This window comes from Homarus americanus, unplaced genomic scaffold (assembly GCF_018991925.1).
Source record: "Homarus americanus isolate GMGI-L3 unplaced genomic scaffold, GMGI_Hamer_2.0 scaffold56241, whole genome shotgun sequence".
Taxonomy (NCBI): Eukaryota; Metazoa; Arthropoda; class Malacostraca; order Decapoda; family Nephropidae; genus Homarus; species Homarus americanus.
The window spans coordinates 1,991,412-2,010,670 of NW_024740202.1; the positions used below are offsets into that span (position 1 = coordinate 1,991,412).

The 19,259-nt window shown below is 35.8% G+C and overlaps 1 protein-coding gene across 5 annotated transcripts; it reads left to right on the forward strand.

The window, feature by feature from the left end:
• Positions 1 to 1,399: 1,399 nt before the first annotated feature.
• Positions 1,400 to 19,259, forward strand: LOC121875305 (pseudouridine-5'-phosphatase-like). Of its 5 annotated transcripts, none has more exons than XM_042379785.1 (5): positions 1,400 to 1,623; positions 4,076 to 4,294; positions 16,738 to 16,970; positions 17,531 to 17,723; positions 18,224 to 19,259. In XM_042379785.1, the coding sequence occupies exons 1-4, from the start codon at positions 1,566 to 1,568 to the stop codon at positions 17,708 to 17,710; spliced, it is 690 nt and encodes a 229-aa protein (XP_042235719.1). In that variant the 5' UTR covers positions 1,400 to 1,565; the 3' UTR covers positions 17,711 to 17,723; positions 18,224 to 19,259. The 5 variants fall into 5 exon arrangements, with proteins under 5 accessions (XP_042235719.1, XP_042235720.1, XP_042235718.1 ...); XM_042379786.1 differs by lacking the exon at positions 4,076 to 4,294 and adding an exon at positions 6,013 to 6,231; XM_042379784.1 differs by lacking the exon at positions 4,076 to 4,294 and adding an exon at positions 8,875 to 9,093.

Below are 19,259 nucleotides of genomic sequence, written 5' to 3' on the forward strand. Positions count from 1 at the left end.
AGCTAGCCGGTGAACGGTAATAAAGTCACAGGAAAAAAGTCACAGTTTTGGCTAGGAAAAAAAGTCATATTTAAGGTAATAAAACTAAAAATATTTTAAAACAGTTATTAACTGACAATACATGACTTTTACATATTGACAACACAATTTATATATGATGCACGTAGGTTAGGTTAAGTTAGGTTAGGTGACTTTTTTCTGTGACTTTTACCTGTGACTTTTTTACCTGGATTCAAGCTAGCCTACTCCTGCATGAGACGCAGCTGGGACTCCTGAAGCGAAATACGAAGCTAGTGTGTAATTAGGTTGTGAGGGTTAGCTAAGGGCGTACTGTTAGGCTGCGTTTCCTGGGATAAGAGGCAGCTAGGATCCCTCTGGTAAGTTAATGCTTGTTCATACCACGATTTTTTATTATTAGCCTGAGGCATGCCTGTTATATCGTCAACCTTGGTCCTGGTCCTGGTACGGGCTGGACTATTTGAGTGCGTTGTTGAAATGTCTGCCTCTGTGTCATAACTTATTGCTCTGTGGTCATTTACAGAAAATTGGTGATATTTCTAAAAAGTAACTCAAACATCATGAGTGGAGTACTAACGTCATGTGTCTATACCTTATTTAAAATACTCTTCCTTAATGCATGTTCATGAGTGTTAACTGTTGTACTGTATGCTGATACCTGCTCTTTTAGTGTTAGGCAAAGATCCAAATGACATAACGAACAAGTTATCATCTGAACTGGAATCATGCAAACAATTACTTAAGACAAATTATCCTTACATCTCGAAAATATTGAAGCAATAGTATATAAGGATCAAAAAGAAAACTCAAATGATTAATCTAATCCGAGGTACTATGTGGAAATGAAGTCATCTCACCTGTAACCTCAGTGAAATATTTACTGTAGGCTAACTCTTGACTCTTTCTATCTGGTGAATTAATCGTAGATAATAGAGTAAATAAAAGTAATGCCAGGATAAAATTCCTCTATGAAAATGCATTGGACAAGCCAAGGTCACGGTCAACATTTTCTTTATTACATGCCTCTTTGGCCAGTCTATCAGCACGGTCATGATACCTAATTCCAACATGGAACGGAATCCACATAAATTCGATATGAGAGTTGTTCTCATTGGCAGTTATCACATTTCTTATAATATCACATACAATTTTAGACATAGAACCTGACGGGCTGCTTATTAATTGTTCAGCCTTTGCTTGACTCTATCATCTCTGAGATGGTTGGGCCAATATATTTTCGTGGTACCCTATTTTATTTGGTTTTATCGACTCTGAAGATTCCTTAAATAATTAATTAAAATATTTGAATAATTAAAATGATGACTTCAGCTTTGAATATGATAATTATAACATAAATAAAAAAAAATAAATGACCCGCATCCTCTACTTCATCACGCGGCTGGAGCTGGACTCAACCGGGGTCAGACTCAAGGGTTTTACCTTTTTACTTTTATCCTTTTCACCACCGATCGGCTCGTTAGCTGCTTGGGCGATCTGTCACGTCTCTGTTACTTTTCTTTTTAATTTATTTTACAGACAGTTTCATCATGTGTCCCCTGAAGCCGGTGACACATGTTATATTTGATATGGATGGCCTCTTATTAGGTAAGGTAGTAGTTTTAGGTATACATTTCTATCCCAGGTAATATAAGGTTTAATTAACGTGGTCACTGATGTTTCATTTTCAGGTTGACCTACATAGTTAAATGTAAAACTTCTTTAATACTTTACATTTCCTCTCTTTAAAAGGCATTGGTTTGCATCACTGATATAAAAGTACATAGATAATACGGTAAATTTGCATAAGCGCACCCAACTCTGTTAGAAAGTCAAAAATATATTTTTCAAATGTATTTATGTGTTTAGACCGATTAGGAAATTAGCAGGTTTTTTTATCGATTTTTTTCGTGGGACGTTTTCCGAAAAAAAATAATGGCTAAGCGAATAAAAAATACACCAAAAAACACTAGAAAAAGAAAAACCTAACCTAACCTAACGTAACCTAACTTAACCTAACCTAATTGACTCTCACCATATGATGAAATCACCTATTTCTTACCTTATTGCCGTCTCTTCTTTGTCTTTGGGATAAGGGACGAGTTAGGACAACGCCACATATGTTGGTCTTTGCGATATTTACATTCAGTCTTGCACTTATGACACATTACTGAGGTCGGGAGAACACCAAGCAATCAAAAAAATGCTACAGTTTCTTTGTTTTTTTTCCCCAAAACTCGCAATCCAGTTCCATATACTGTAATTTAAGTGACACCCATCACAGACGTCCATGGTCATAAATGAATATAAATTTGGAAATATGAGAGACCCAAAATAAAAATCGATTTTGATTGGGCCAAAAATACAGCGAATTAAACCAAAAATCATTTTAATTGGTTGCAAAAAAAAAAACGCTTTTGATTGGCCGTGACATGTACGGGAACGCATGCGCGTGATAATTTATGAAGGAGACACTCAGTGTGGGAGGTGAGGTAGGCGATAATGGTGGAAGATTAATGGAAGAAAATAGAGAAAATATGATACGCTATCTCCGTTATTATACATTTGCGACGTTAATGTAATAGAAGAAAATTATCTTATAATTAGACGTCTTATTTTAATATGATAATAGATTAGGGGTAGGAATGTGTGGTGCAAAAATGCAATAATACCAATAATACAGTTAATAAATCATATTGCTGCAAAACAAATGAATAATAAAGTTGGTAGGGTAAATCATGGGTACTGTATTTGTCATCACCAGCCGAATCTCATGAATTTTATCTTTGCAATCAGTAGTTTAGACAATTCTAAGTCACTTTTCATCTATGAAGTTTTCCTTGCCAACGGTCTTACATAACCTCCTAACCGGCTGGATCGTCTCGCATATTATAAGTCATTTGTGAGGGAAACGTCACAAAAGAAAAGTATCATAAAATTTTGCGATTCGTTTTGTCTTTTTCACCTTTACAACTAACATGTACGTTGTCACGGTCTATCTCATCCCACAGTCCAAAACATCCACGCCGCTCTTATGTGCATGTGCGGAAAACAGGGGACGATCTATAGACTGAAGTATGTCACATTTTGAGTACTCCCCTCCCAAAATAATACTGTTTTGATGAAATCTACGACATAATTTTTTTATCTATAGATACAAGGTGAAAATCAACTGTGATTTGATCTAGAGGAGAGCATATATCAGGAGGAGAAACTAAACTGGTTTACATGATCCTACTGAGAGCCACATGCCAAGTTAATATTTCTTTATCAGAAATAACTTTTATTCAAATAAGTTGTATACAATATGAGTTGCTTGGAGTCATTCTTGATGAAAGTGCACAAATGGGGAGCATATAGACAGGGCGGATGTTTATATTGAATCTGTTGGAAATGTAGTGGTCAAGAGAATGTTTTGGAATGGGGGAGCAGATAGACATGCTAGTTGTAAAGGTGAAAAAGACAGATTGGTAAATATTCCGTCGTGACCATTCACCAAAGATACTGTACTTTGGTTAATATACCATAGTTGCCATGCATAGATATCTATATTGATTTTTATACTGTACTGTATATATATATATATATATATATATATATATATATATATATATATATATATATATATATATATATATATATATATATATATATATATATATATATATATATATATATACATACATACATACATACATACATATATATATATATATATACTGTATATATAACTGGAAAACTTTTGGATCAAAGTACCACAAGATTTTGATCAGAGATCTCAGCCAGTGTAGATGTCCCATCTGTCTGACCTTGGTTGTTGGTGTTGTAAGTAATACACAGTACAGTACAGTATATCCACTGCTACCTCCTCATGCGGATGGCTTGGTTGGCAACAATCACCAGGAATTAATTCAGTTTTCTGTTGTATCTGTCAGACCATACAACAGGTGTGTGCCAGTGTGCCTCTCTTTCTCTTCTCCGTGGATATACAGGTGGATTAAGCAGACTTTGGTGATCATTAGTTGTCATTAGTTTTTAAGAAAGCATTATTCCCTCTTAGACACAGAAACACTCTACACTGCTGCCACAGAAAGTGTAATTGAGCCATTTGGGAAAATTTTCACTTGGGAGCTTAAAGTGGCCCAAATGGGACAGACAGCTGAAAACTGTGCTAGAATAATCATCAATACCTTGCAAATTTCCCTCTCTGTGGAGGACTACATCAAGCAGGTGACGCAGATTCACCACAAGATCATGCCATCTGCACAGCTCATGCCAGGTATCTCACGATGGTTGAGTTATTATTGTTGGCAAATCGTTTATTTTTTGGAGGTTATATGTAGAATTATTGCTGTGTACCTCACATAACTTTACATTTTTTTTCTCTAAGTTGTTTCTTATAATATTGTCAGAACCAAATGATGTCAGTTCGTAAAAGTGTTTAAAGTTGGAAAAAAAATGCTGTACAGGATAGGTGAATTTGATGTCATTATGACTCTATGACTCAGTGGTAGAGCAATTGACTTACAAGTGAATATCTTCAAGTTTGATTCCCAGAAGTGTGAAATACAGGGTTTCCATCTTGCACACCATACAGTAAAATGAGTGTTTGATTGGGTGGGGATGACAGTGTTGGAGTACTCCTGTAGTTGCTGAAAGCTAAGAATCATTGGGTTACCTGTAGTACTTTCTTGGCCATCATGCAAGAGTAAAAATTTTTATTTTTTATTATTTCAGTATTAAATATTTGTTTTGTTATTATTTCTTCCATTTTAATTTTAATTTGGATGCTTTGATAAATATGTGGAGAGAGAATTGTGTCAAATTAAGCAAAGATCAGGATATACTGTACAGGGAACCATTGAACCATCATTACTGTATAGATGAGAAGTATGAACTCTAGATGCAAGAGTAATGAGCATAACACAAGCAAAGAAAAGATATGCTGGAAAGTAATATAAGGGTGATTTGGATAACAAGAAATAAAGGAATACGGAAACAGAGGTGTGGAAGCAAATGAATTGTTAGACAGATAACTGACCAGGGTTGATAGGATGGCCTGGATATAATGACAGAATAGTAAGTGAAAGATTGGTAAAGAGAGGAGAATGATAGAAGAGAGCGAAGAGGATGGGCGGCTGGCATGAGGAACATTTTAAAAGTGAGGGAGATGGATATTCAGGACGCATAGGTGTGTGTGTGTGAATGAGTGGAGAGCAAGACATGGGGGTGGTGATGGTGGGTGGTGCTGTTGTGCATGAAGTGATAATGACAAAACCAGATGGATATAGGAGATTATATAGTGTAACTATATTATAGCATTAAGAATGAATCAATGAAAGCATATAAAAGAGATTGTGTGTTTAGTTCTTAATTCCAGTCACTCAGCTTTGTAGTTGGAAAGGGTGAATCTAAAATACAGTACGTATATTAACTTTTATTTTATTATTGTTAGTTTAAATATATTTATTTTGTTGATTTTTTTTACATTATACAAGTTTATTGATGCTATTACAAGTTTGATCATATAACATGAGTTAGATTTAAATTTATTTTCTTGATTACTGTATCTCATACAGTTGGATCATACAGTGGATTACTCAATACTGTACTGTATTATAGCTGTATAGGAACTACAGTACATAAAGAATTTGCCATCTGTACTAGTACAATATTTAAAGTTTGTTAGAACTGTTAATAACTGTAATGGTTGGGATGGAAAATACTATGCAATATAAATTTTGTTTAATATACCTTTATGCAGTACTTGTACTGTATTATATATACAGTAGTGTACTGTATGTATATTTTTTGTTGTAATTTTTAAGAGGAATTGCTGCAAGAATTGGTTTTTGTTATTGTAACAAATTAAATTACTAAACTACCCAGTACTTGTTTTATAATTGAGGTAAAGTGATCTTATGTTAGCAACATTTACTGGTTTCATGCACACTTCTCTCATGCCTTATAGATCCCAGTCTAGTATTTTCACTACAGACACAGAGTGCCTGTACACACGGGCCGCAGAAATAGTGGCCTCTGAATATGGAAAGACGTTCACTTGGGAGATGCAGGTGGCATGTATGGGTCTGAAGGCTCGGGCTGATGCCAAGTACAATATAGACACACTTGACCTGCCCCTCACTGTTGACCAGTACTTGGATAAAGTCAGTAGAGTGTATAAGACAGTGTTTCCAAGTGCCCAGTTTATGCCAGGTATAGCTGTAGTTATTTATTGATGATAATGTAGTGTATAGTTATTCTGTACTGTGCTTGGTGTTTAATGCATGAGGTAATATTAAAGACTCATCAATGCTTCTTTCTTTGGTTACTTGCTGCCATGATCCATCATTTGCCCCTCACAGTATAACACACAGACATTTATCATAGTCTACCAACTCTCAGTATTTTATGAGTCATCACCAAAAACAAGGGAAAACCATAGGGGTGTACATAAGAGAAGTATAGTATTGTATCAGTAAAGTTATGAGCAAGAACCCTTTTTTACTCTCTATCTCTTTCTCAGTTTGGGACACCTGAAAAGATGATTGTTGTTGGTCTTTTGTTAAACATAACTATATACAGGTAATTGTTTATATTGTTTGCCAGGAAAAAATAGGGTAATGTAAGTTAGAGGTTGAACTTTCCTCATTGAACACTAGTTTTATTATTCCCCCTGAATGGAAATTTTGTCAAAGCTACTTTAATTGAATAAAACAAATATTTAATGACTTAAAATTATGATAGCTATAATTTTAAGCATTACCAATTTGATCATTATAGTTTGTTTCTATCTCTAACTTTCTTTGATTCTCATTTACATTTTATTATTTTTGTGAATGTAATACTATACTGTACAGTACTGTACTAATGAATTCAGGTCAAGGTAGAGTTTTAAATTAAAAACATTAATTATGCTCCATGAAGTTACCTGGAATTAAAAGTGTTATAATTTTCTTTTTGCTTTCCTTCAGTTACATGTTAATTTGTTCACGACTATTAAGGTTTTTTTATATTAATTTACAATAAAAACTCAAAGGCAAAGTTGGAGATAATACTGTACTGTATAGTGGAGTAGTTGAGCTGTCAATGCTGTACTGGATCAAGGTTCAAGAGGAAAAAGGAGGTTACAGGTAATGGAAATGATGTGTGTTAGAGCATTATGTGAGCTGAATAGGATGCAAAGAATAAAAGACACCGACACCATCTGACTTGGAAGTGGAAGGATTGTCAGAGACACGGAGGGAGAAATGACTAGGGTTTGGTAAGGTGGTATGGATGTTTTGAGAAAGTAGAAGTTAAAGGATGGTTAAAAGACTGAAGTTGAAAAAGGTGGATGATAAGAGGGACACTGCAAGGCCAGGATGGAGATTTAAGGGTGAGATGAGATGAAAGATGCACGACAAGTGAGAGGGATGGAAATATTGCTCACAGTAGTACAGTATATGGATTACCATGTCCCTGTACAGTACTGGGGGGACCATAGAACACTGAGAGGTGTATGTGAATGATAAGAGAACATGGTTTTGAGTGTTGCTACAGCAGATGATGAGAGCGTCCATCTTTGTTTTTACCGGTAATTCTCGTCACCAATCAACTCTACTCGATCAATTGTTTATTAATCTCAGAATCATAGCAAGCTTTGATGGTACCCCGGGCAGAATCGGAATTTAAAAGAACGCGAACAATATGCCCATATCCTCAAAGAATAAACAAAATCTGCAGAACTTACGACGGAGCTCACCTCAGCGATCACAAGGATGGATGGGAGTCAGGTGACTACCAGGGACTGACACCAAACTACGAAGACTCATACTTCACAGATTCAGTATAGAGTCGAACAAGAATCGAACCACTGTTTCTAGGAGACGAGACTCTGATACCACTTAAACAAATTAACCAGCAATCATTCACAGAGATACATGCATATTATTGCTATGCCTCCAATACCCCATTTTTATATATTTTTTTAAAGCTGTGATTTATAACCTTAATTTGGCGTCACATATCTTATACAATGTGCAGTCTTAATGAATCATAAAGTTGTGTAGCTGCTGGAGTCACAATATGGTACTGTACTAATATTAATTATTCCAATAGCTTTGACAGTGTGTACAAGATAGAATCTCCTAGGCAAAACATGTTCAACCTTTTATGGTATTGACATCTTTTGAAACTATAAATGATTTTTTATAAATACTGTACAGTGGTAGTTTTTAATTTCTTATAAATTGCTAATAATGTACAGTAAACATATGTTCTTTATCATAATTCTTTTTTTTTTTACTTTTATTTCTTTAGATTTAGCAAGACCATACTGGATTGTATTTGTCCATTTGTTCATTAATTCATTTATTATACTTTTGTAGCCAAATTACAGCTGTTGAACCACTTAAAGTGAGTTTATACAACTTCACATGTGATCTGCCATGACCAAGAGTGAGTTCTGTGTATCCTGAGTCAGTTTCATTAATAAATGGAGGGGTCATCTGTGCCCTGTGGATACTTTTGTATTTTGAAAGAATATGTGTAAATAAATTACTTCAATTTAATTTTAAATGTCATGTAATACACTGATTAAGGGAGGCGAATGCAAAGATTTTGGACCATTAACTTGCATTCCAAGGCTACACTTTCTACAGCCAGCATCAGGAGGTATTCTGATAATATATAATAATTTTTCTTGTTACAGCCTCATATTTTGCTGCCACAACTTTTTTATATGATTCTTGATATGGTGCGTCATTATTGCTATGTTGAGTCATATAAGAAATTGGTAGCCGTGGATTCCAGAAATGATAAGAAATATATACAATACTGCACCTATACAGTATAAGTAATGTTTTGTATCCATGACAGACACAGAGAGGCTGTACACAGAAGCCACTCAGATAATTGCCTCGGAGTACAACAAGGTGTACACTTGGGAGATTAAGGTACAATGTATGGGTATGAAGGGAGCCATGGCTGCTCAACTCATCATTGACTCCCTTGAACTGCCACTTACCGTTGACCAGTACCTTAAGAAAATCATCAGCCAGTATGATTCTCTTTTCCCTAATGCCAATATCTTACCAGGTATATTAAGAAGAGTGTAAATTATGGTGTTAGTGTCAGTATTTTTTGGATTTTCCAAATTGCATGTGTTTTATCTGAGTCAGAGAGAATGCCTCACAGTGTTTGTATACTTTTAGATTAATGGCTCAATAAATTTATGTTTGTGTTTGACAGATGTTGCTTCTGGGTATCTGTCTACCTACTGTGCTTTTTTCAAAACATTACAAGTAACAACATATAGAATGACCTCCACACAGTACATTCATAACAGTTATCACTTTCATATTTACTTCCTGACCTGAATACTGTTAAGCCTTTTCTCTGTACTGTACTGTATTATTCCTACTAGGAATTTGGGTTAAATTTGATAAGTGGATGTAACCCCCAAAAAATCAGACAAATTCAATATTCAGTACAGTATTTTCCAACCATATTTAGGGGATTTATAGCCTGGTCTGTCTTCTTGGGCCACTAGTCATAGTGGCAGAGACCTGAACTTGCGAGATCTTATATAATGTGTTGTCTTATATCTATTCTTAAGTAGTTTTAACCAGGCTTTGAAGTGATAATGGAGGCAAAGGATTTCCTGAGAATAGACTACAGGTATTTGGTTGAGAAAATATTTCTTTGTTCAGTACAGCTTCTACTCCAGAGGAAAAAATTATGCTTTATAATTTTTTCTTGTCCTTCATATACACTCTTTGAGTATTCTGAATATAGTATACAGATTTTTTCTATCTACCTGTATTTTGACAACATATTTTGAACTGAATCACACAACTATGAGTCATATCATAGTTTTTGCCAGAAATAAATAATTTGAAGGTTTTGCTTTGTTGGAGCTGGAATGGTCGGTAGACTGTGCAGTACAGATATTGCTTAGTCTTCAGTTGAGACTCTTTCAGAGACAGAAAGATTGTACTCGGCAGCAACACAGATTGTGATTGGTCCCTACGGGAAGGAGTACACTTGGGAGATAAAGTGGCCATTGATGGGTCGGGTGGGCATTGAACTGGCTAAGGGCATAGTGGGAGCTCTCCAAGTATCCCTGTCACCTGAGGAATATCTCACCCAGGTGGAGGAACAATATAAGCACCTCTTTCCTTTGGCTCAGCTTATGCCAGGTAGGCTGCCTGGGTGCTGAGATGTGGCTCATTGTTTTGAAGAAATTAACTTTGTTTAACAGGTTCATGGTAGTGATTATAATGTGTGGTGTAATGGCAATAAGTTCAGTGACAGACTAGAGAAGATAGGGCAGTGCATTTTGGGTTTTATTATTTGACACAGTTTTTAAAAGATTAAGATAATTTGTAAATACACAACATTGAAATATTCCAACACCATTACCGCTGAAGAGTCCACCTTACAGTCTTTTTCCCAGTTCAACAGGACAAGTTTTGTTAAATTCTTAATATAAATCAGAATTATTTCATATCTGAATTTTTTTGGAAATCTTCAGACATGACCAAAATCTCTTCAGTGTTTCCTTCTGTTAAATGTGTGGCCTCATAATATTCTTGCTATCATTATTTCACTTACTCTTGTTTTGTTATTTGTAGTGTCCATCATCACCAGACATGCTCACTGTATGAAAATACTGTACAGTCATGAGCAGTAGTCGCTGCATTTTATAGTTCCATTGCCGGTGTGAGGGGGAACCTCTCCTCCACCATATTCACCAACCATTTTTAGGGGTAACTAAAGCAGTGTAAACACCTCCCTGCATATTGTAGATTCCACGGTTTTAGTCAGAGTGAATACTCGGGGAGATAGTGTCATGACTATTGTTCGTGACTGTACATACCATAACAAACATTCCTCTTTGGCTTTCTTTTGGTACGTATTTCATTTTTTAATCCTCCAGCCTCCTTTAGTCTTACATTGTTAACCTTTGGTGACTATATGAGCATTGTGTATTGCCCATTAAATCACAATACTTTTCTTTTGTCCGACTAAAATTAATCTTCAGATAATGTAATTACAGTCACATTGTATTATTCATTTACATAATAGACCTTGTCTGTTTGAATAATTAGTGACTGAGTTAACGTGGCAGAGTTCTCCGTTGTATAGAGTATGGCAGGGGTTAGCTCGATAGCCATGCACATATTGTGCCTACGGGAGCTTTCAGTTTTGAGCAAGGGGAACTATTGTTGACTTCCCAACGGTCCATTTATAAATATAGAATTGAAGACCGAGTTTCTTTATTTTCACGGGAATCGACTTTCGTTGGCTAAGTACAATAGCGTGAATGCCTTACACCTTTGCACACACACACACACACACACACACACACACACATACACATACACACACACACACACACATACACACACACACACATATATATATATATATATATATATATATATATATATATATATATATATATATATATATATATATATATATATATATATATATATATATATATATATATATATATATATATATATGTACAGTATATAAAGCAAGATAAAAGACTGTATACAGTATGAGGATAACAGTTGTATGGCAGTCCATTAGAAAATAAGTTCAAAAACTTTCTGGGCAACACATCCTCCACTCATGTCCCCATGTATAGGAGATCCACTTTTTTACACATGTTGAAACTGATGTTTATCAAAACTCTACAATCCTTGCTATGTTACTGCTGGTGTCTGCTCTTGATTCCTCTGCATTTCACTTCTTTTGAACAATCAAGGCTGATTTTATCAGACTCGGTGTGGGTGTTCTGTTTGACAGGTTTTAATAAGTAATATTTTGATGACTGTAGCAACCAGCTAAAAAATTTTATTCAATTTTTTTGTCTAGAACCACAGAATTCACACTAGTGAAAGTTGGATTTCATGAGCATTGGTGTGTGGCAGTTCAGATCTGTTCATGTGATGATGTTGGGTTAAAAAGGAAGAAGCCATTGGCAATCATTGGGCTTATATTGGAATTAAGTTTAGAAACATTTCATGTTATTCTTCAGAACCCCAGAAATTGTACATGTCCAGTAGAATGTTGCAGGCAGCAAGGGATCTTTTTCATCACAAACAATGTGGTAGCCTCGACCTGTACCATTCAGAAAGAAGCATTTTTAACCATCTATTAATTACTGAAATTCAGCAGGACATCTATGGTGATGATTTCAATTGTTGCACTTATGAATGTAGAGTATTCCAAAGTCTGCCCATGGAACAGTTTCTGCACCACACATGTTGTTTAGTGTTGTGTGCTTTATTATCAAGGGGATCAATATTGATTCCCACAATTAGGTATACCATCAGTAGTCTTTGTATACAGACCAGAGTGTCTTTTGGTGAAGTTTTTGCCTTTATCTTTGGTTCAGAGACATTGTGGGTGTATTTCACACCATTTACTGACACAGTTCTGTTCAGTACTCCATTATTGTGGTCATATAAGAGCTTTTGTGCCTGATTTCATGCTACTTTAACTCTAGAAAACCTTTTGTTTTCTTTCTTAGGTTGTACAGTATGTTGTTTATTACAGACAATGTGGACTTGTACAGAATTATCCACAATCAAGTCCTTGCACCTTATGGACACTCAGTTACTTGGGAACACATAATGGCAGAAATGGGACACACAGGATTGGAAGTTGCACAAAAATTTTGTGGAATGTTTAATTTGAATATTTCACCTGAAGAATATATACAAAAAGTGAAATCCCATTATCCAGAAGTGTTTCCAGGTGTGAAGTTAATGAGAGGTATTTTTTAACTGCAAATATCCTGTACTAATTAGTTAATAATGCTAGAATTTAGTGAGTACAGTATCAGAAAAAGGAAAAAATCTTAGTAGAGCACTGTATTGTAGCTACATTAGCCCACTCAGTTTGGCATTGTCATCTATTTCTCTAATGCTGTAATAGCTTAAATTCTGCTGCTAAAGTCAATGAAGAATGACCTAGACATACACTGAGGTGGTGGGGGAATATTTCTTACTACTGAATCTGAAATATTGCCCATTTTTCTCAGCACTGGTTATTTTTCACCAATTTAACACAATTAAACATAAAAATTGGTGTTACCCGGTATACGGTCCACTTGAATGAAGATCTGGACATGGGCGTAGAACTTTTGTTGTGAGTACAGCCTGTACTTCCAAGCATCCTAAATAGGTTTGTTCCTGCCATGACTCAAGAATAGGTCAGCCACATGAAAGATCGCTGCTTAAATCTTAGCCACTGATGTTCTTTATGAAATTAAGTGTTTAGGTCACAGAAACAACACCTGAAGCATTTGTTGAATCATACGAGTTGAATTGGCATCATGTAAGTGAATCATATACTGCTCAATTAGTATACAGTAATTCGAAACAAGAATGTGTGGACAGAATAAGGGTAACTACAGTTAACATCCACTTTTTATACCCAGTGACTGCCACATGTGGTGTTGGATTATTCATGGGGAGGGAGCCTGTGGCTTGTCAAGGATGTCTTCAGTTTTCCTGATTATATTTTATCAGCTTATTTTAAAAGATAGCTGTTTTTGCTGTCACCTCTTTAGTAGGTAGCCTTCCATAGGTACTGTATTTTATTCTCTGGGTGAAAAAGGGCATTTTTGTATCTGTATCAGGTATGATGAGGGGATGGAGGAGAATAATTGAGTGAAGAGATGCATGAGTTTGAATGTGGAGGGAAGAGAACTAAGCATAGGGTAAACTGTGCAGCTTGGAGAGCTGCTATCAGATAATCACAGCTAACACACAAATGTGGAAAATGGCTGTAAAATGGTGATGATGATGAACCAGTGTGGCATAATGCCCAGAGGTGGATTTTATTGCATCAGACACTTGGCTGCTATTTAGGAGATCTTTCAAGTACTGAAGTCCCTTTTTACCACTTCCTGACATCATTTGGTTCATTGAAGAATTGTCTTTGCCTATTTGTCTATTTTTTTCTAGTACATTGCAATATTGAGTGTAAGAATGGCACTACACTTGTATTCTTCTTTACATAATCAGCTTCATTTCCACCATTCATATAATCTTTTATACAATTGTGGATCACATTTTCTTGACACTTGTGGCAGTACAGTACTGTATCCACACCTACTTGAGGCCATATAGGTAATGGCATTAGAACACCTGTACAGTACTATTGATATTGTATCTATTTGCTGTACAATATTCAGATTTTTATTTGTTTAATAGTGTTTACATATAATGATGTAGTTAACATTCACCAGTTATAAACCAATCGCATACAGGATCCACAAGTACTGTAGCTGCCACTTATAACAATGTACTGTACTTAATTTACTTGCCATGTGTGTGTGAAGGAATTTGATATGCATCTGTACCTAACCTAAAATACTGTTGGCTTGTTTCATCAGCTCCTCTTCATGGCTCTCTGCAAGAAATTACATTGTTGGTGTGTTGTAACCCATGATCCTGTCTTCTCCACCACCACCTGTCATCATTGTTGGTGTTGTTACCCATGATCCTGTCTTCTCCACCACCACCTGTCATCATTGTTGGTGTGTTGTAACCCATGATCCTGTCTTCTCCACCACCACCTGTCATCATTGTTGGTGTGTTGTAACCCATGATCCTGTCTTCTCCACCACCACCTGTCATCATTGTTGGTGTGTTGTCACCCATGATCCTGTCTTCTCCACCACCACCACCTGTCATCATTGTTGGTGTGTTGTAACCCATGATCTGTCTTCCACCACCACCTGTCATCATTGTTGGTGTGTTGTTACCCATGATCCTGTCTTCTCCACCACCACCACCTGTCATCATTGTTGGTGTGTTGTAACCCATGATCCTGTCTTCTCCACCACATCATTGTGTTGTTACCCATGATCCTGTCTTCTCCACCACCACCTGTCATCATTGTTGGTGTTGTTACCCATGATCCTGTCTTCTCCACCACCACCTGTCATCATTGTTGGTGTGTTGTACCCATGATCCTGTCTTCTCCACCACCACCTGTCATCATTGTTGGTGTGTTGTTACCCATTGTTCATCCCATGATCCTGTCTTCTCCACCACCACCTGTCATCATTGTTGGTGTGTTGTTACCCATGATCCTGTCTTCTCCACCACCACCTGTCATCATTGTTGGTGTGTTGTTACCCATGATCCTGTCTTCTCCACCACCACCTGTCATCATTGTTGGTGTGTTGTTACCCATGATCCTGTCTTCTCCACCACCACCTGTCATCTCATTCTGCTGCTGTCCTTTAAAATTATTCTTTATTTAATTTTCTTTTCTTCTCCATTTCATTTTTTCACTGTTATTTATTTATTTATTTTTTTTAGATATACTTAAAACTTAAACTCTCTATATATTCTTACTTGATCTTTTAACATTATCACATAGCATTGATTACAAGCTTCACGGTGGCCAGTATAAAAGATTACTCCTCATACTTGGTCCTGAATTTTCATATTAAAACTGTAGTGTTGGTTATATTAAATAGGTTTTGCTTGGGGAAGGTCAGTTGGAGGTTTGATTTGATTAAGTTAGGGTTAGGTTAGTATAGGTCAGGTAAGGCTACTTTAGATTAGGTTAGGGATGGATTAGATCAGGTTTGCTGGAATTAAGTTAGTTTGGTTTAGATTAGATCAGGTAAATGTTAACACCCTCACTATCAAACAAGACAGTACTGTATTTGTGTACCGTCTCCCCACCGTTCTAGGTATATACTGTACTGCCAGTAATGTTCATCCTCATTCTTTTCTCTCTTGTTCTTTCACAAATAAATACAGGTAATAGGTATACTACAATCTAATCTCTCTCTCTCTCTCTCTCTCTTTGTTCTTCTCGTGATATTCCTTTGTGTTTTTTTTTTATCTCTTATTCTCTCCCACATGTTAGTGATCAGTGCTATGGTATGAATCAACCACCAGCCAAACACTCGGGACCCAATGAAACTGATGCTAGAACAGTAATTTCATGTGTATTTGATAGAAATTTAATTTAACCTTATAAAGATTAACCTTATTTTATCTCTCAGTATGAAGTGTGTGCTGTACCTGTATCTCTTAATAATTAACGGTTGATGACGTTTATTATAATAACAACTAAATTATCTTTGTTCACTTCAGAGTTATTGTTCACTTCAGAGTACAGTTGGTGTTTGTTTAATTATTTTAATAGCCTTGATCCCTAACATATAGTCAAAACCTCTTTGATACTTCTATTTACACAGTTAACAAAAACCTTACTTGTGCTGTTTTATTACGACACTGATTTTGAACCAGGCATGATCTTACTGTTGCTTGTACTGGACTGTATAAAGGTAATGTTTGCTTGGCTTGTATTAATGCTGCCCATGCTGACTGTAATCATGACTAAATGCTGTTATTGTATTATGAGGCTTTACATGTTTTTGATTGCTTAGATGTTTGGAATTTGTATTTTATTTGAATTTTTGGGAATATGAAAATATGTAAATGATTCAAGTTTTAATTATTGATCAGTATATAGTACGGCATAACATTATCCCTAGATAAGTCTCGTTAAGATTATATGACTACTGTACTGTATATTCATGACCATATTCTGACGTTTGTTTACCAATTGATTTATAAAACAGTAGATCATATTGGTTAATGTTAAAAGTCATTCCAGTTTAGCATCAATATTTGAACCAACTGTATTTTGAGAATTGGTGGAATTAACATAAAGCTTTAATCTCCCCAGGTGCTGAGAAGCTAGTTCGCCATCTTCACAAGCACAACATTCCCATAGCCATTGCTTCAGGTGGGGCTCAAGATAGTTTTGAACTGAAAACAACAAATCACAAGGAATTTGTGTCACTGTTCAGTCATGTGGTATTAGCTTCCACAGACCCAGAAGTTGAAAATGGGAAGCCAGCTCCTGATGTGTTTCTCATATGTGCCAAGAGGTTCCCTGACAGCCCAAACCCAGATCAGGTAGGTACAGTACAGTGCCTGAATTAAAATTTTAAAGATTAGTTTTGTTATGCTGTAAGGTAGTCCCTCTCCTTCATGTATGTTAGAAATATTGCTTTGGTAGAAAATAAATCAATAAATTACCTACACTCTTCTTACCCATGTACTCTTTACTCATCTCCTCTCACTCATGTTGTTTATTGCTACTCCAAAATTAAGGAGAACAATCAAAACCGAATAGGTACCCAAGGTAAACACCATGCAGACACTGAGAATACTCAAAGTGTGTGTTTAAAATACTATACTGCTGCCATATATTTATTTTTCATACTTACTCCCTCTGGTCTTACAGTTCTGGCATGATATTGGGGAAAAACATGTATTTCTGTGACCTAAAGGAGTTAAGGTTAACTGCAGGATTACATGTACTAGTGCCAAATTGTGAATGAATAATCAGGGAAAGGATGCTACAATGGGACCATATTGTTCTGTATACTGTACATATACAGTTTAATCATCAAGAGAGATATGCTTACATTTTACAGTGAATGGTAACAACAGAAGTGATCTTTCTCCTCCAGTGTCTGGTGTTTGAGGATGCTCCAAATGGTGTGGAAGCAGGAGTTAAAGCTGGTATGCAGGTGGTGATGGTTCCTGATCCTCGCTTGGCTCAAGAAAAGACAAAAGGTTCTTCACAAGTCTTGAAATCTCTTGAAGACTTCAAGCCAGAATTATTTGGTCTACCCACTTATGATGACTAACTTTCAGTTGTTGGTATGACATGTCTCAAGTTTCTGTGTTCAGATAGGTTCTGTGTGTGTTTCGTTTACTTCCATTGTATAATAAAGTGGTCCATTCGAAAGTTGAGAATTAACAAATTACAGGTAAGTGGGTAATATTTGATTACCTCAATGAATAGCAACCCTGCTAAGAGGGCAGTGGTGTATAAAGGGGGGAGGCATTGACTCCCCTCTCCAGAGACTCATATACAGTACACCACTGTAAGAGGGCATTTGGAAGTCCTACACATATTGTCCAGTTCCCACTCTGAAAAAGTGGCTTTGCAATAGGAATGCCATCCAGTTGTATTAATCAATCAGAGTACTGTACCTTCCTCAGGCTGTTTTTACCATCCTCTGAGGTTTTGTATCTCTCGTGGGACCCAGTTTATAATTTAATTTATCCATTTGTACAAGTTCCCCTAAATTTATGTTTGTAGTTGTACTGTACATATTTGTTTATGGGAAATTAATATTTGCATCCTCTCATTACAGAGATGAACTGAGGAAACTCCTTAAGCAAGAAAGTACTAAGTTTTTACAGAAGTCATCTTCATATACAGACAGGAAATCCTTCATCAAAACTACAAAGAAATTTTTGCAGTGTGTAGCTGTATTACCTCCTTCCTCCATGTGTCGTATTACCTCCTTCCTCCCTGTGTCTCCTTTAAAGATACAGTACATCCATCCTGTTTACCTTTTAGATTTATGCCTGGAAAAGTAGGTGAGATTTGACCACCATTTGTTTGCTGGTAGAAGTATGTTAACAGTGCCATTAATTATTAAAGAACAGTACCCTATATACTAAAAATTATGCAGCAACTATGGACAAGTAAAATTATGTTGCTAATGAAAGACAAATCCTTTTACCAAGTTGAAGAGAGGAGGACTGAACTGCCTTTAGGTTGTTATTTTTGTTACAGGTAATATATTTTGAGAGGTTGTCTTAATTATATAAAATAGAATTGTAAATGGTTACTGTATTGTGAAATTAACTTAAAAAATTTGTAGAAAATATCAGTACAGTAAATGCAATTCTCAGATATAGAGAGGGATGGTGTCACATTGTAAATGAGAAACAGAAGAGATAACAGTCTTGACCACATAAGTTTATTATAAAAAATTTCAAGTTGTGTTCATTTTCTTCATATCAGAGGACAAGCATTTTCAGGATAGTGTTTGTACAATAATCTTAAATAATAACAATCAGTTTTATAACTCATCAAGTTATGGCAGCTAATGTGCTATGCATTCTCTAAAAGGAAATTACAGGGTATTTCTTTGTTCTAAATAATTTGTGTTTATTCTGTTACCCAGTGCTATATGTGCAATTGTCTGAATTCAATGAGCTAATTATTTTCCTCTTGAAAAGTAGGGTGGCATTTGCAAACTCTTATCTGGAAACTTTCGATATGGTACCTCTGCTTGCTAGTACAGTACAGGTTGACAATCCCTTATCCAAAATCCTTGGGACTAGAGGCATTTCGGATTTCGGAATTTTTCGGTTTTCAGAATGGTTATTTTTTTTTTA